This window comes from Lepidochelys olivacea (assembly GCF_965140295.1).
Source record: "Lepidochelys olivacea isolate rLepOli2 genome assembly, chromosome: 1".
Taxonomy (NCBI): Eukaryota; Metazoa; Chordata; order Testudines; family Cheloniidae; genus Lepidochelys; species Lepidochelys olivacea.
The window spans coordinates 124,416,065-124,430,587 of NC_140411.1; the positions used below are offsets into that span (position 1 = coordinate 124,416,065).

The 14,523-nt window shown below is 39.8% G+C and overlaps 1 protein-coding gene across 1 annotated transcript in view; it reads right to left on the minus strand.

Moving 5' to 3' along the window:
* Nucleotides 1-14,523, minus strand: part of HERC2 (HECT and RLD domain containing E3 ubiquitin protein ligase 2) — a 201,604-nt gene that overhangs the window by 9,336 nt on the left and 177,745 nt on the right. Inside the window, exons 83-87 of the mRNA XM_084623550.1 lie at nt 11,549-11,688; nt 10,378-10,565; nt 9,393-9,590; nt 7,037-7,120; nt 166-307 (exon numbers count right to left, since the gene is read on the minus strand). Coding sequence (XP_084479676.1) covers nt 166-307; nt 7,037-7,120; nt 9,393-9,590; nt 10,378-10,565; nt 11,549-11,688 — 752 coding nt within the window. The remainder of the gene's footprint in view (nt 1-165; nt 308-7,036; nt 7,121-9,392; nt 9,591-10,377; nt 10,566-11,548; nt 11,689-14,523) is intronic.

Below are 14,523 nucleotides of genomic sequence, written 5' to 3' on the forward strand. Positions count from 1 at the left end.
TGAATTTCTTGGAAAATGGCCTTTGCACTGCTCAACATTTTAAGTATTTTCTCCCCCCTCCCCCTCCCCCCCCCCCCCCACTAGAATACCACCCCCTACCCCCAAAAAGGAATAAAAGAATATGGTTACGGGGGAAGTAGGGTTGAGAAAAAAAGTAATTCTTACCAACAAACTTTACTTTCCAAACACGATGAGGTAGGAGAAGACTGTCTGGACTGAAGGAACTCATTTTAGCACACATTTGACCAAACACTGACTTTGTACCATCAGGACCAGCCAATCCACCTTTACTTCTAGAACGCTTTACCTAACAAGTGAACAAGTGCACGTTATAATGTGGCTGTACCACACTGTGTTACATCAGACCATAACAAAGTTTATTGAATATTGTTGACATGCTTGGCACTATACTCACACAAGACTCTGTACCTATGCCAAGGAATTTACACAGGCTAAATTTGAAATATACACTAATGGTCCAAAGTTCAATTTCAAATGGTCCATGGTTTTTTAGAGATGTAATCTCCCCTTCCTACCATACATTCTCTTCCAACTGCCCCACCCTCCCCCAGGCACAAGTAGACAGAATCAGTCTAAATTTCCACTTATCACCACCTACCAAGACATTTCCCCACCTCAGCCCTTCTGATCCATCACCCAGAGCAAATGTGAGGCAACGGGGGAAGAATGAACATAATGACCATATTGGATCAGACCAACGGTTCAGCTAGCCCAGTATCCTGTCTTCCGACAGTGGCGGGTGTCAGATGCTTCACAAGGAATGAACAGTACAGGGCAATTTATCAAGTCCAATACCAGCTTCTAGTAGTAAAATGTTTACTGACACCCACAGCACAGGAGTGCATCCCTGACTATCTTGGTTAATAGCCATTAATGGACCTATCCTCCATGAACGTATCTAATGCTTTTTTGAACCCAGTTATACTTCACAATATCTCCTGGCAATGAATTCCGCAGGTTGACTGGGTGTTATGTGAAGAAGTACTTTCTTAGGTTTGTTTTAAACCCTCTGCCTATTAATTTCACTCGGTGACCCTTGGTTCTTGTGTTATGTTCTTTTCACTTTGTTCATGCCATTCATGATTTTATAGCCGTCTGTCACATCCCACCGCAGTCACCTCCTTTCTAAGCTGACCAGTCCCAGACTTCTTAATTCCTTCCCATATGCAAGCTGTTCCAGATCCCTAACAGTTTTTCTTGCCTTTCTTTGTACTTTTCCAATTCTAATACATCTTTTTTGAGATGGGGCAACCAGAACTGCACACAGTATTCAACATGTGGGCATACCATGGATTTATATAGTGGCATTACATTTTCTGTCTTATCTATTACTTTCCTAATGGTTCCTAAACTTAGCTTTTTTGATTGCTGCTGCACATTAAGGGGATGTTTTCAGAGAACTATCCACAATGACTCCAAGATCTGTTTCCTGAGTGGAACAGTTAATTTAAACCACACCATTTTGTTTGTATAGTTAAGACTATGTTTCCAAGCATCAAATGCAAAATAATGGACAACACTGAATTTCATCTGCCATTTTGTTGCCTGGTTACCAGTTTTGTGAGATGCCTTTGTAACTCTTTGCAGTCAGGTTCGGACTTAATTATCTTGAATAATTTTGTATCATCTGCAAACTTTGCCATCTCACCGTTTACCACTTTTTCCAGATCATTTAGGAATATGTAGCATTTATGAATGTTTTAGGGAAAACACTAGAATAGGGATGGATCCAGCTCTCATGATTTATTTATATGCAGCCTTGCAAACCTCAGATTGTGAAAATTTCAACTTTCATTTAAAAAATAATACTTTTTCTAGCCTTCTGCAGAGATAATCTTTTAAACATGAACTGAGTGTAAATTGATCTGCAGAAAGCCTGAAACAAGGACTCAGAGGGAGAAATGCCCTGTTCCCTATTAATTTCATTTAAACGAGAAAGGACGACAATGCCCCACTGCAGTGTTAACCTTAACTATTAATGATCATTTTAGGAACAAGAGAGGAATTAAGCATGGGAATTGGGTGTTGCTGAAGGGAAGAAAATGGGGGGGGGAAAAACAGGAGACTCACAAGGAGAGAACAGAAACAGAAAAGGGAAAAAAGAGAACCAAGACCAGAAGAAGTGGCAGCCTAAAAGGGGGAGAGGGTTCTCATCAGTGACACTGACAATAAGGGATTGAACAAATAAATAATAAATAGAAGTGCAGTGATGCCAAACTTTCCAGTCATATCTGTGGGAGATTAGGTATGAATTGAGGGAAGTCCTTAATTTATATCCCAACCCAGGGACAATAAGTAAACATGGACCTCCTTCAAATCACTTTTACACTGAACACATCAGTAAGACCAGACTTCAAAAAGGATGCTGAAAAATTATTTAAGGTCTGGTAAACATATCTGATAGAGACTAAAGCAGCTCAATCAATTTAGTTTATCCAAGAGAAGGTTAAGAAGTGACTTGATCACAAACTACAAGTACTTATATGGGGAAGAGATTTCTGATAATAGATGGCTCTTTATCTAGCAGAAAAAGAAATAACTACGGCCAATGGTTGGGTGCTAAAAAAAATCAGATGGGAAATAAGGTGTACATTTTTAACAGTGAGGGTAATTAACTATTAGAACTTACCTAGGGTAACATGATGGAAACTACATCACTTGAAGTCCTTAAATCAAGACTAGATGTTTCTAAAAGAACTCCAACAGAAGTTATGGGCTTGATGGAGAAGTTACTGGGTGAGGTTCTATGGCCGGTGTTATGCAGGAGTTCAGACTAGATAATGGTCCTTTCTAGCCTTCACATCTATGACACCTCTGGGCTAGAATAATGCTTCTATTCCTGACACAAAGTGGTACCCGGCAGCTACCAGTTTGTTTCAGGTGGGATTGGGTTTAAGGATCCAAGTTCAACGAAGAATGGAAGGACAGGGGAAAATCCTGTTTTCATTAACCTACTCCACAATGGAAATAACAGGCATGAGGACCCAAACATCTTAGACACTACTGTCTCCTCTATAAAGCCCTTCTTAATTCATAATATTGTGGAAACTGTGAATGCTGCAATTATTAGGCTTCCACTGCAATTTTGAGAGTGGGGGCCTTGGCTGCCCGGGAAGGCCAACAGTAGGGGGCCCCGCTCTCAGTCCCAGGCCACCACTGTCAGCCCCACGTGACCAACAGGGAAAAATCATGGAAATGTAATAATGGACCTTATAATTGCAAATAATAAGGTCTATTACTTTTCCATGATTTTCCATGGCTTGTCCACAACTCAGCTGCAATTTTTGGATAATTATCCCATGATTCAAATAGGACCTTACTTATTTAAGTTATAGATATGAGGAAACTGTACTACTGAAAGGTAATTTGAGAGTATATGAAGTAAACACAATTAGAAGGAAGCTAAAATGAAGATGCTCTTAGTCAAGCTTCTCAAAAAAAATTCAAAGCTGCAGCACGCTCTTTATATTACATAGAATTATGTCAGAAGAGATGGGCTAGCAAAAAGCCTTTAAATATTTATAGAGAAATCCCTGATGTGAAGAGGTAGCAGGCAGTGGAGTATAAACAAAGCAGAATATAGTTCTGGTCATTAACAAAAGTGCCAGATCATTGCAATTTTCAAAAAATTAATTTGGCTGATCTAATTCCATAAAAAGGTAGATTTCCAACTTTCTGCATTATGTACCATAACATGAAAGGGAAAAAAGCAAAAGGACTATATAAGTTTTAGTTCTTGTCAGTTTAAGTGAAAGAGTACTTTACTATTCAATGTTACAGAAATATTTGCGGAAAAGGCCTGTCTGGCCTAAGGCTTGGCATTACATTTTTCAACGTCAATGACGTGGGGGAAGAATCCTCTCATAATAACCACATCCCTCAATGTGACCACATGTGATACTCAAGAAAGGACAAGAGTTTAATATTCTGTTCCCTAAGTATACTTGAGGGCATTTTAAAATGCGCTTCAGTCATATGAGTTTATCTTGATTTTGCTCACGTGACAATGTAGGGGTATACAGACATCAGAATCTATCAATGTCTCTTGATATTATGCAACTCCTTGGGATTTACATGAGATGGTCCTTACATGTGCTTGTCACACTGTCAAGCACAAGACGTCTTGATAGTTGTAGTCCACCCCACAAGTTTTGATTACCACCACTACTCCATGCCCTTTGCACCAACTACAAAGTGTTTAAACCTACTAAAAAGGAAGTGCACAACTTTGTATCCCAAAATGCTGCCTTGTATACTAGATCTGGAAGCTCTCTGGTGTAAATTCAATCCTATTAAATTGCAGGGGTCAGACAATGTAGGAAATAACCAAGCTACAAAGTGACTTGGAGAGATTAGAGCATTGGGGGCTGTAGACAACGTGGGGGGAATCAGGATCAATGAATGTGAAATCTTACATAGAGAGGAGAAAAAACAGCAGTTGCCAAGAGGAAGGTGAGGGAGGAAGGGTAGGATAGCCAGCCACATATAACACAATCAAGCAACCACACAAGTGGCCCAAAAAATTACCTTTTTGCCAAGATGTATAAATCTGTGCCACAAATTTAAACAAAATGACAATTTTCCTCATATTGTATAAACCCTAGCTTGTTATTCTGCTATTTAGGGGGTCTACGGGAGATCAGCACTTCATGGCTGACGGAAAGGTGGCTTATAGCAGAATGAAAGACTGAAGATCTAGAAGGGAGTAGGAGATGGTTATAGTAAATACAGCTGTCATTCAAGGCTCCTAAATTGTGCAGGTACAGAGCTCTGCTCCTGCAAAATTAGAGTTGGTCATGGCAGAAGATTTCCTCAGATGTGCAGCCCGTAAGTCATTCAAAGGGGAGCTCCACTCCCACAGAATTTAGGATCTAGAATGGATGATATCATCCTTTCATCTTAGAAATCCCTATCCCTGAATGGCTTCACAATCCCCTGCTCCCTCCAAAGCAGTGTTCAGCTCCTTCTACCCCTTTCTATCATTTTTTCTTACTTCTTAAGAACCAAGCAGGCTTTCAAATGATTTGATCAGTTGGCATTGCTACATAATTGCCAATCAGCCACAGAAATTAATACAGCCCTGTTGTACACAAGGGATCCCACGCTGCATAATGTAACTCTAACGTGCCAGAGTACACAGAGTAATAGACATAAATAAGCAGCCATCTCCAGCACATTCAACCAAGTTTATTTTATCTCTCTAGTAGTCTCTCTGACATTTTGGATAAGTCTACACAGCAATGTAAGCCTAAGGTTAGTGGGACTTGAGTCAGCTGACCCACGTCAGGGAACCCTGGGCTTGAGCATCTACTCTGCATTTTAACCCTAGGTTAAGGGATTACCTGACCCATGCTGGAACCAAAGTAACCAGGTCCCTAGCACCTCCCCCGCTCACAGTGTCGACACTGTAGCCCTATAAACCTACTGTACTGTGGGAAAACTAACTGTGACGGTGCGATGGATGGGACTCAGGTGCCCACAAGGAGCACGAGTACTTAAACTGCATAATTGGCTCCTTTGGTGGCTGTCTCAGTAGAATGGCTGCAGTTTCAGAAGGCTTTATACTGATCTGTCATCTGATCTGAAAATTGGGCTCTCCACTCCTAGGCTGAGTCACACTGGTAGTAAAATATCCATCTGCCCCTGTTCTGAGGATAATTAGGACGTCAGTCTCCAGGGCTGTCAAACTATTAACATGAAACTTTGTGATTCTTAATTTTTAAACTGGGCTGTTCAATGAAGGGATTTTTGTTTGGTTTTTTATTTTGTCTGTTTTGAGGAGAAGTTTGGGGCTGGCTCCCACTCACCACCCTCACAGTACACACTGCCTGGGTGCCTCTGGACACGCAGCCCCAGGGAAAGTGGGGGAGGGGCAGAGAGCGGAACGGGACCAAGCAGCTGCTTTGCAGGCAGTGGAAGTGGCAGAGCTCCCAGCTCAGGACAGCTTGGGGAGTGATGACTCCCAACACCCCGTCAGCTGGGAGTCACCTCCCGCCCATCATCTTTGGTCTTCGCTAAAGGGAAGCTCTGCACAGGAGCAAGGAGGAGCCTGAGACACTAACACTGTGGGAAGGTTTTAGGACTGGCTCCCACACGCTGCCCTGACAGTGCACGCTGCCTAGACACCCCTGCATGCAGAGCCCCAGGAGGGACAGGGGGCCAGCGAGAGACCAAGTGGCTGCCCAGGAGGGTGTTGGACTCATCCTTCCCCAGCTGTGCAGAACCGAGAGCTCTGCCACTCCCCCTCCTTGCAGGGCATCCACTTAGTCCTGGCTCTGCTCTCCCGCCCTTGCTCCCATGGTCCCTCCTGGGGCTGCATGTGCAGGGGTGCCCGGGGAGCATGCATGAAAAATTGGTTGTGCTCTTTGACCAGGAAGCAGCTCTATTTGCAAATAGCTTCTTCTGATCCATCTCCATTGAAAACCCTATAGGCTCTCTCATAGCATGCTCACAGACCAGGGTTCAGCAGACAATGGGTTAATGCTGATCTGAGCTGCAGCTGTTTGCAAAGGGAGGTGTGGCTTCCATTTGCAATAGAGTACAACAGACTGCACCACATATTGTAGGCATAGAGACAACTAAGGAAGTAGCCCTAAGGAACTCTGGGATACATCTGGAAGACTGTGACCCGAGTCAAACTGGGGCCACGCGCACATAGGAAAGCAATAGGGCTTGGACCCTAAGTCACAGCTTAACATGGGTTTGGACCCTCCAGCCCTGCAGGGTCCTGGGACCATAGGTTCGCGCATTGGTATGAGGATGCAAGGGGGGGCGGGAGGGTTCAGGCTTGAGCCCAGGCTTACACTGCTGTGTAGACATACCCTCAGTCATTAAACAAAGCACTGTAACTGCCAAAGGGAAGTTGTGGAATCAAATCTGGTGGGGTGCAATCCATGAGAGGATCACTCACTTAAAGCGGTCGTCCTCATAAGAGCGCATAATTAATCTCATTCGCTTTTGCGCTATAAACACTAGAGTTAGCCACACATTACAATCACAGTTTTAGTTACATTACCTGTATTCTATTGAGTTCTACAACTGGCCCATGCTGACGATCTCTCACCATAGTTGCTTGCACAACCTTTCTGAAAGCTGCCTCCTAAAAAATAAAAATATAAAAAATTATACATAATAGAGCAGTGCCAAAATTACAATACAATTCTAAATCTGCGGGCATTTCAGATTTAAACATATGCTTAATTCCGCTCAGGGGAGCGGGGTGGTGGGGTGAATACAACAGAGATTTACCACAGAACAAGAAAACCTGCATCTTGCAGTCTTAACCCTCAGGAAGATCCAATCAATAACAAGGAATAAATTGCACAAGAAACCGTTACTTAGTGCCAAGCTGTCCGGAGTTTCTCAGGAGTGTGGGTACCAACCCCAAGGCAGACTGTGAAGAAGCAGTGCACAAACCCCCAAACTGGCTGTGAGTTCTATACTTCAATTTCACCAACCAAGTATCAAGTGTGAACTCCTCAAGCCCTATAAAGCCTTAACATGGAGTCACAGACAGTCCCCTTGGGCACTCGAGTCAATCTTGCCACCTAGGCAAGCTCTCTCTTGTGACAGATAGCCCTTATACCAAAAATTACAATATACAGGTTACTCCTAGTTCCAAAGGACCAGTCACTTACCCCAGGTCAATTTCACCCTAGATCTCTCACCAAAGACAACCCTTGTAGCCAATCCTATAATAAACTAACTAAAGATTTATTAACTAAGAAAAATAAATGAGAGTTATTTATCAGATTAAAGCAGGTAAACACACACACAAATGAGTTACAGTATTAGTTCCAAAAGGTAATATAATTCTGTCCATCCCTCCTTTCTGGGGTCCTCAAAGAGAGACTTTGGGGGAAAAGCTAATGGACGGCGACACTGGCTAACTGAAAGATGAGAGAAGGGGAAGGAGCAAGCTTCACCATCGTGGATGACACCCCACCATCTCCTTTACCCTGATCCTGAAAGATGCCCTGACCAGACCAGACTAGAGAGAGGAAGCCAAATGACATTGCCACCTTCACCAGCTCTGGCTGAATCCTGAACAGCACCTGGTACAAGAGACTGTCTCTCCTTCCCTCTCTGACCCACTTCCTTTTCCCTCCCCACCTTATTTTTTCACTCTCCTATCTCTCTCCTTTTTTCCTTCTGTCTAATAAGAACCTATGTTAGCCAACCAAAACTGCATATTTTGCAATGCTGCTGTAACCAGAAAAGTAAGCTAAAACAATGCCCTACACACTACAATGCTGGTACAAGTTTGCCAGGTCTCCACGTGGCTGATAAGACCATGAGCTGTGTTTTTGCAGCAGTAAGACTGCAAGTGAAAAATCAACATCAGAGACAGAAGCTGCATTTTTTATCTTTGCTAAACAAGAGGGCTTTTCCTTCTAAAAACGCTCTCCAGCTAAAGGGAAAGGGAACAAGGGATGTTTAAATTGAAATCTTATTTAATAATTTGCATTTTAAATGCTTTCATGTTTTTTTCCTTCTTTTTGCACCTTAATAAAAGGTGAAAAGGATTCCTTATGGCGTGTCTTCCACAGTACTAGGCAGGCTGTAGTTTCTGTATACCAAACTCGAAATCTTGTTTAAAACTCTTTAATGTTGGCAAGTGAGTGGGTTAACACCTTTGATTTTCTGGGCCCATATATACCATGTAAATTAACACATCATCATCCTCCTGAGAGCTGGAGCCTGCTGTCCAGCTGCCTCATCCCTGGGTCCAGTACTGACTCCCCCTTGCTTAAACACACATTCTCCCGCAACTCCACCCAAAGGTGTGAGCCTTCAAGTTTTACAGTTTAACTCTTTCAGAAGGCACAAGGACACTGTAAAGCACAGACACATGGACACTGACATTTAGCACAGATTCTAGCACAACTGCTCTTTTATTCAACAGATAAAGCACAAGAGACTGTTCATGTTCTGACTCCAGTCAGGCTGAAATGTATTTATCACTGCACACTTCTATTGTATCAATTAGCTAAACACCAAGTCATTGCATCTGAAATTCAAAAACAAATGTGGCTCCTTGGAAGAAGTCCATTTAGTTTTATTCTCTCAAGGGAAGTTCTAGGAGAATTCTACTAAATTAGAACAGAAAACTTAAAATTTAAAACTAACTGATAGCAGCAGCCTACACAATCCCTACAGAATTTGAGAATCAAGTTGTCAAATTCCACTTGCCACCTGAAATTATAACATACACCAAAAGCTATGATGTATTATTTATATTGCTCATGCATGAGCTAAGATAAATAGCTCTATTCCATTTTCTTCAGAAAATATTTAAACAATGTATATAATTAAAATTACCATAATCTAAGATTTTCTTTGAAAATGCAAATACAAATCCTGATAAATACCTTTCCCTGCGATATCAGAATTCCCCGTAAAGTGTCAAACCCAATAGAGGGTCCCTGGCCAGTTTCATCAAGGCGTCCTTCGAGATCAAACATGGGAATGCAAGGACAAAATAGTTCAGAGATGTGATGCAGTAACAACAGTCTGTTTCTCAATGCAATTATTGGTATTTCCTGTAGGTGGTTGTACTCCATAGGAACCTATGATGGAACAATCATATTGTTAAGATTGAACACATTTAGTTACTGTATGTGCATGGAACAATTTACAAATTAATAATTTATTAAGTAAAGGAAATACAAGAAGATTTTGATTTTAAGAAATTAAGATATTTGCTTTTTTGGACTGTCAGCACTAAAGACAGCATAAGTTCACTTGTATATAAAACATTTTTCTAGTGTCACTAAGCTGAAAAGATTTAAAAAGTGTTATATGTGGCATTGGAATGTGGAAGTGGGAATTATTTTATCACTTCAGATTTTAGAAGTCCTCCTATAGGGGACTCTTATCTGTACTTTTGATCCAGTCTATTGTACATGATGGGCAAGAGCAGCAATGGAGTGACAACATTATAGCAGTGGAAGAAAAAGTGAAGGAAAATATTCAAAAAGGGGTCTTTCAAACCCAAAGGGAGCAGTGGAAGATCCACTAAAACAAACAGGAAAGTCATCAAACTTTCATAGCATTAGTTGAAAGCTGCACTTGAATTTCTTCCGACTTTCAAACTAAATTAATGATGGTCCTTGATTGGCAGCTAAAAGACAAAAGATATTTCTGCCTAGAAAGGTGGAATACCTCTATTTGAATTTGGGAAGAGGGACAGGAGCAACAGAGGGAGATCTTAACAAAAAAGCAATGAAAGCCTTGATCCAAAGCTAAAACCATGCATTTTCTTAGTTATTTAGAAAGAAAAATCAGCTACTACAAAGTTTTAATAAGTGCATTAACTAAATTTCAATATCCAACTTTACTAAAGCAAAATCTTACTTGGGTAGGAAGCTTGCCAGCATTAGCAGGTTTACTAGTCGACCAGGCTAAAGTATGTGCTGACCCACAGGCAACTCTGTTTATTTTTTTACCCTGAAGTGCTGCAACCAACCGGGGTCTTTGAATAGCATTAGTTGTCCCATCTCCAAGCTGCCCTTCATCATTATCTCCCCACGTGTACACTTCACCTAAACCAACACAAACATGTTTACTTCCCTCAGAGAGAAGAATGAAAATAAAATTTACTTCTTCTGAAACTCTCTGGGGCAGGGACCATCTTTTTGTTGTCTGTATAGCAGAAAGCACAATAGTCATACTCCATGACTAGGGCTCCTAGCCGCTACAAACAAAAATTATTTGTTATCTCCATGAAGGAAACACCCAGATTTACTAATCAATCAGAACTGAGACCCCATTATGCTAGCTGCAGTACAAACATATATAAAGACATGTCCACTGCCCAGTTTACACACTCATTTAAGAGGACATACACCAAGTATCTAAAACACAAGGAGGAAATTGGGAAGCAGGACAAGAATTACAGCGATAGAAAACACTACTTGCTGTCTATATTTAATAGTTCCATGGCAGACCAGACTGATTAAATTAAAGGAAAGCTTAGCCACCATGCATGCCTACTTCGTAATACTTCACTAGCATTTTTGTAAACTTGCTAATTAAATGCAGAAACAATTCTACTGGAAGGAACATTTAATCATTCAAACACACTAAAATGAACGTAAGCTGCTCTATAAGACACAACTGTTTGCTTCCATACTTCATTTACCAAGTTAAACATCTCAGCAAGCTGAAGAGACTTTCTATGTAACAAAAAAGCTTAGTGCACTCATTTAAAGCTCAACAAATTTGTAATTACTGTTAAAGCTATATGGTTTTCTTTAGAGCATCTCAAATATTTTATGAAACTTAACTCTTATTTCTTTCAAGCTAAGTGACTGAAAACCTTGAAATTGTGTGCATGCCCTTTTAAGATCACCAACACAAACCAAAATTTGTTGCTTGGGAAGTATGCAAATATGTCAGAGCACAAAAGGAGGGCAGGTTCTGACCCATTAGAAATGTTGATCCATCAGATTTCAGACTTTTTTAAAATGTTTCATTTTTCAAAATAAAGTTTATTAAGAACGAGTAAAATATTTGTTCTCTATACCGTCTTCAGTGCAGCAAACACAGTGCAAAGAGCCAGTAGCTATTGCGATGACTTTCTTTCCTTGCAGCCCTTGTACTTGTCGAGGTCTTCTCACATGGTCATCAGATCCATGGCCTAATCGATGATAATCTCCTTTACCCCTGCAAACAAATAACATAACTAGTACAAACATTTTTCCCAACCTCACAGTTATAAAAGGACTTTTTCAGATTTGTACAATTTAACTCCATAAAAATCATAATACTTTGTCTTCAAGTAGACAGGACTTTAAAAGCTGACCTGTTGTTAGTAGATTGGGGACCAAAAATCAATTTGTACTCAGTCACCATTATACCAGAAACTAGTGTTTTAGGCTGAGATTTACACATATAGGCCAAATGTGAATTCATCATCATGAACACTTCTTTCCATATAGACCAATAACCAAACTTATACTGACAGGTTTCAGAGTAGCAGCCGTGTTAGTCTGTATCTGCAAAAAGAACAGGAGTACTTGTGGCACCTTAGAGACTAGCTAGTTTATTAGAGCATAAGCTTTCGTGAGCTACAGTTCATTTCATCGGATGCACAGAATGGAACATATAGTTACACACACACACACACACACACACACACACAGATAAGTTGGAGGTTACTATACAAACTGTGAGAGGCTAATTAGTTAAGATGAGCCACAAAAGTTTTTTTCCTCCTGCTGATAATAGCTCATCTTAACTAATTAGCCTCTCACAGTTTGTATGGTAACCTCCAACTTATCTGTATGTATTATATCTTACTATATGTTCCATTCTATGCATCCAATGAAGTGAACTGTAGCTCACGAAAGCTTATGCTCTAATAAATTTGTTAGTCTCTAAGGTGCCACAAGTACTCCTGTTCTTTTTGCAAATTTATATTAAGTATTTAGCATACAACCTAGGACTTTGCCTCCAAATATGTCAAATGTGAGGCAGTGAGGGAAATCCTCTTTTCATCCTTTGTTCCTATCGTATTGATGTGGTTTTGCTGACACAGTCACAGATGTTTATTCTCCTTTGTATACCATATATAAATATGTAATATACATAACCAATTAGACGTCACCACAACATACACAAACTGCCATATAACTCTGACCAACTCTCCTCCATTCTATCCACTAACACATTATTTCAGTGCTAACATTCCAACACCTTGAGCAAGTTTCAAATGGTCATTTTTAACGGAGATGGAGGGAAATGTCAGACTGACAATAGTTTTTCTTCTTACCTCACCTCCCCAAGTTTGGTATCAAGGATTACAAATGTTCAATCCTGGACCAATGGCAAATACAAGATCCAGTAATTTATGACCCATCAAGTCTACAAACTGACTTTATACATTTTGAAAGTCAGGAATCTCCTTTCCAATAATACAAGACTTCTTTTTACTTTGACAACTCAAAAAATATATGAAACTTAAAACTTGTAGGAAGATTCCAAACTATGAAGATTCAAACAATGAACTAAAAATGCCGAATCAATTATGAAATGCAAACCCCCTTGACCACAATTTAGGGTCACTTTTTAACAAATGTCTAATGCTATCATTTTTAATTTTCCCCATATACTCCCAATCTACTTGACCCACGTTTTTACTAATCTATTAGGAATTTCTGCACTGAAGTCTCCAGTGGACATTGCCTGGAATGTATATGCTGTGCTTAGGTTTTTCAAGGCAAGACATTCATGCCTTTCACTCAAACAGGAATGCAATAAGATCATCAAAGAGAACCTATTCCTTGAGAGAGGGGAAGACAACGCATTTCATGGAACTGAAGGAACTTAAGAATCTATGAGGTTGTAAGGAATATCCACAATTGCCAAGTCATCTTATCAAGTGCATAGAGAGTGTAATAATGTTCAGATGCATAGTACATTAAGGGCTGTAATTAAGAGGACTGTGATCAATTGTTCTCCATGTCTACTGAAGACAGGACAAAAAAAAATAACAGGCTTAATCTGCAGAAAAGGAGATTTAGCTTAGATAATAGGAATTATGTAATTATAATGGTAGTTAAACTCTGAAATAGGCTTCCAAGGGGGATTGTAGAATCCCTATCATTGGAGATTTTTAAGCAACTGTCAAGGTTTACTTGGGTCCTGCCTCACTATTCAGGTAGGACTTGGCTTCTCAAGGTCCCTTCCAGCCCTATATTTCTACAATTCTGTGTGTGCAAGTTTTTGTATAAAATAAACTATCACCACAGATATCCTTCATGAATGTAATTCAAATCACTTCTGTGTAGACATTCAGCCATTTTGAAGTATAACTTAATAAGCACCTGACTGTAAAACCAAATTTGAATATTTTAAGGCATTTTAACCAACATGATTGCAGACATATCCAGAAAATGTACAAAGAGACAAGAGTAGGAAGGAAGACGAGGAAGAGGTGGGTGACTGTCACTCCGAATTTCAGAATCCTATTGCTAATTATTTATATTTATTTATTTATTATTATAGCAGAGTCAGAGGAGGAAGCAATAAAGATAAGCAAGGGTGAGATAAGTACAGAGAAGCTACTTTAAAGGAAGGAAGAACCTAAGTGGGAGAATACAGACAAGCATTAATTATGCCTGTCGTAGGCTAAGTTATAATTAGTTTAACCTAAGAAGGGATATTTATTAGGGCTGTCAAGTGATTAAAAAAATTAATCGTGATTAATTGCACAATTAAAAAAAATAATCGTGATTAATCGCGCTGTTAATAGAATACCATTTATTTAAATATTTGTTGATGTTTTCTACATTTTCAAATATATTGATTTCAATTACAACACAGAACACAAAGTGTACAGTGCTCACTTTATATTTATTTTTATTACAAATATTTGCACTATAAGAAAAGAAATATTTTTCAATTCACCTAATACAAGTACTGTAGTGCAATCTCTATCATGAAAGTTGAACTTACAAATGTAGAATTATGTACACAAAAAGCCTGCATTCAAAAATA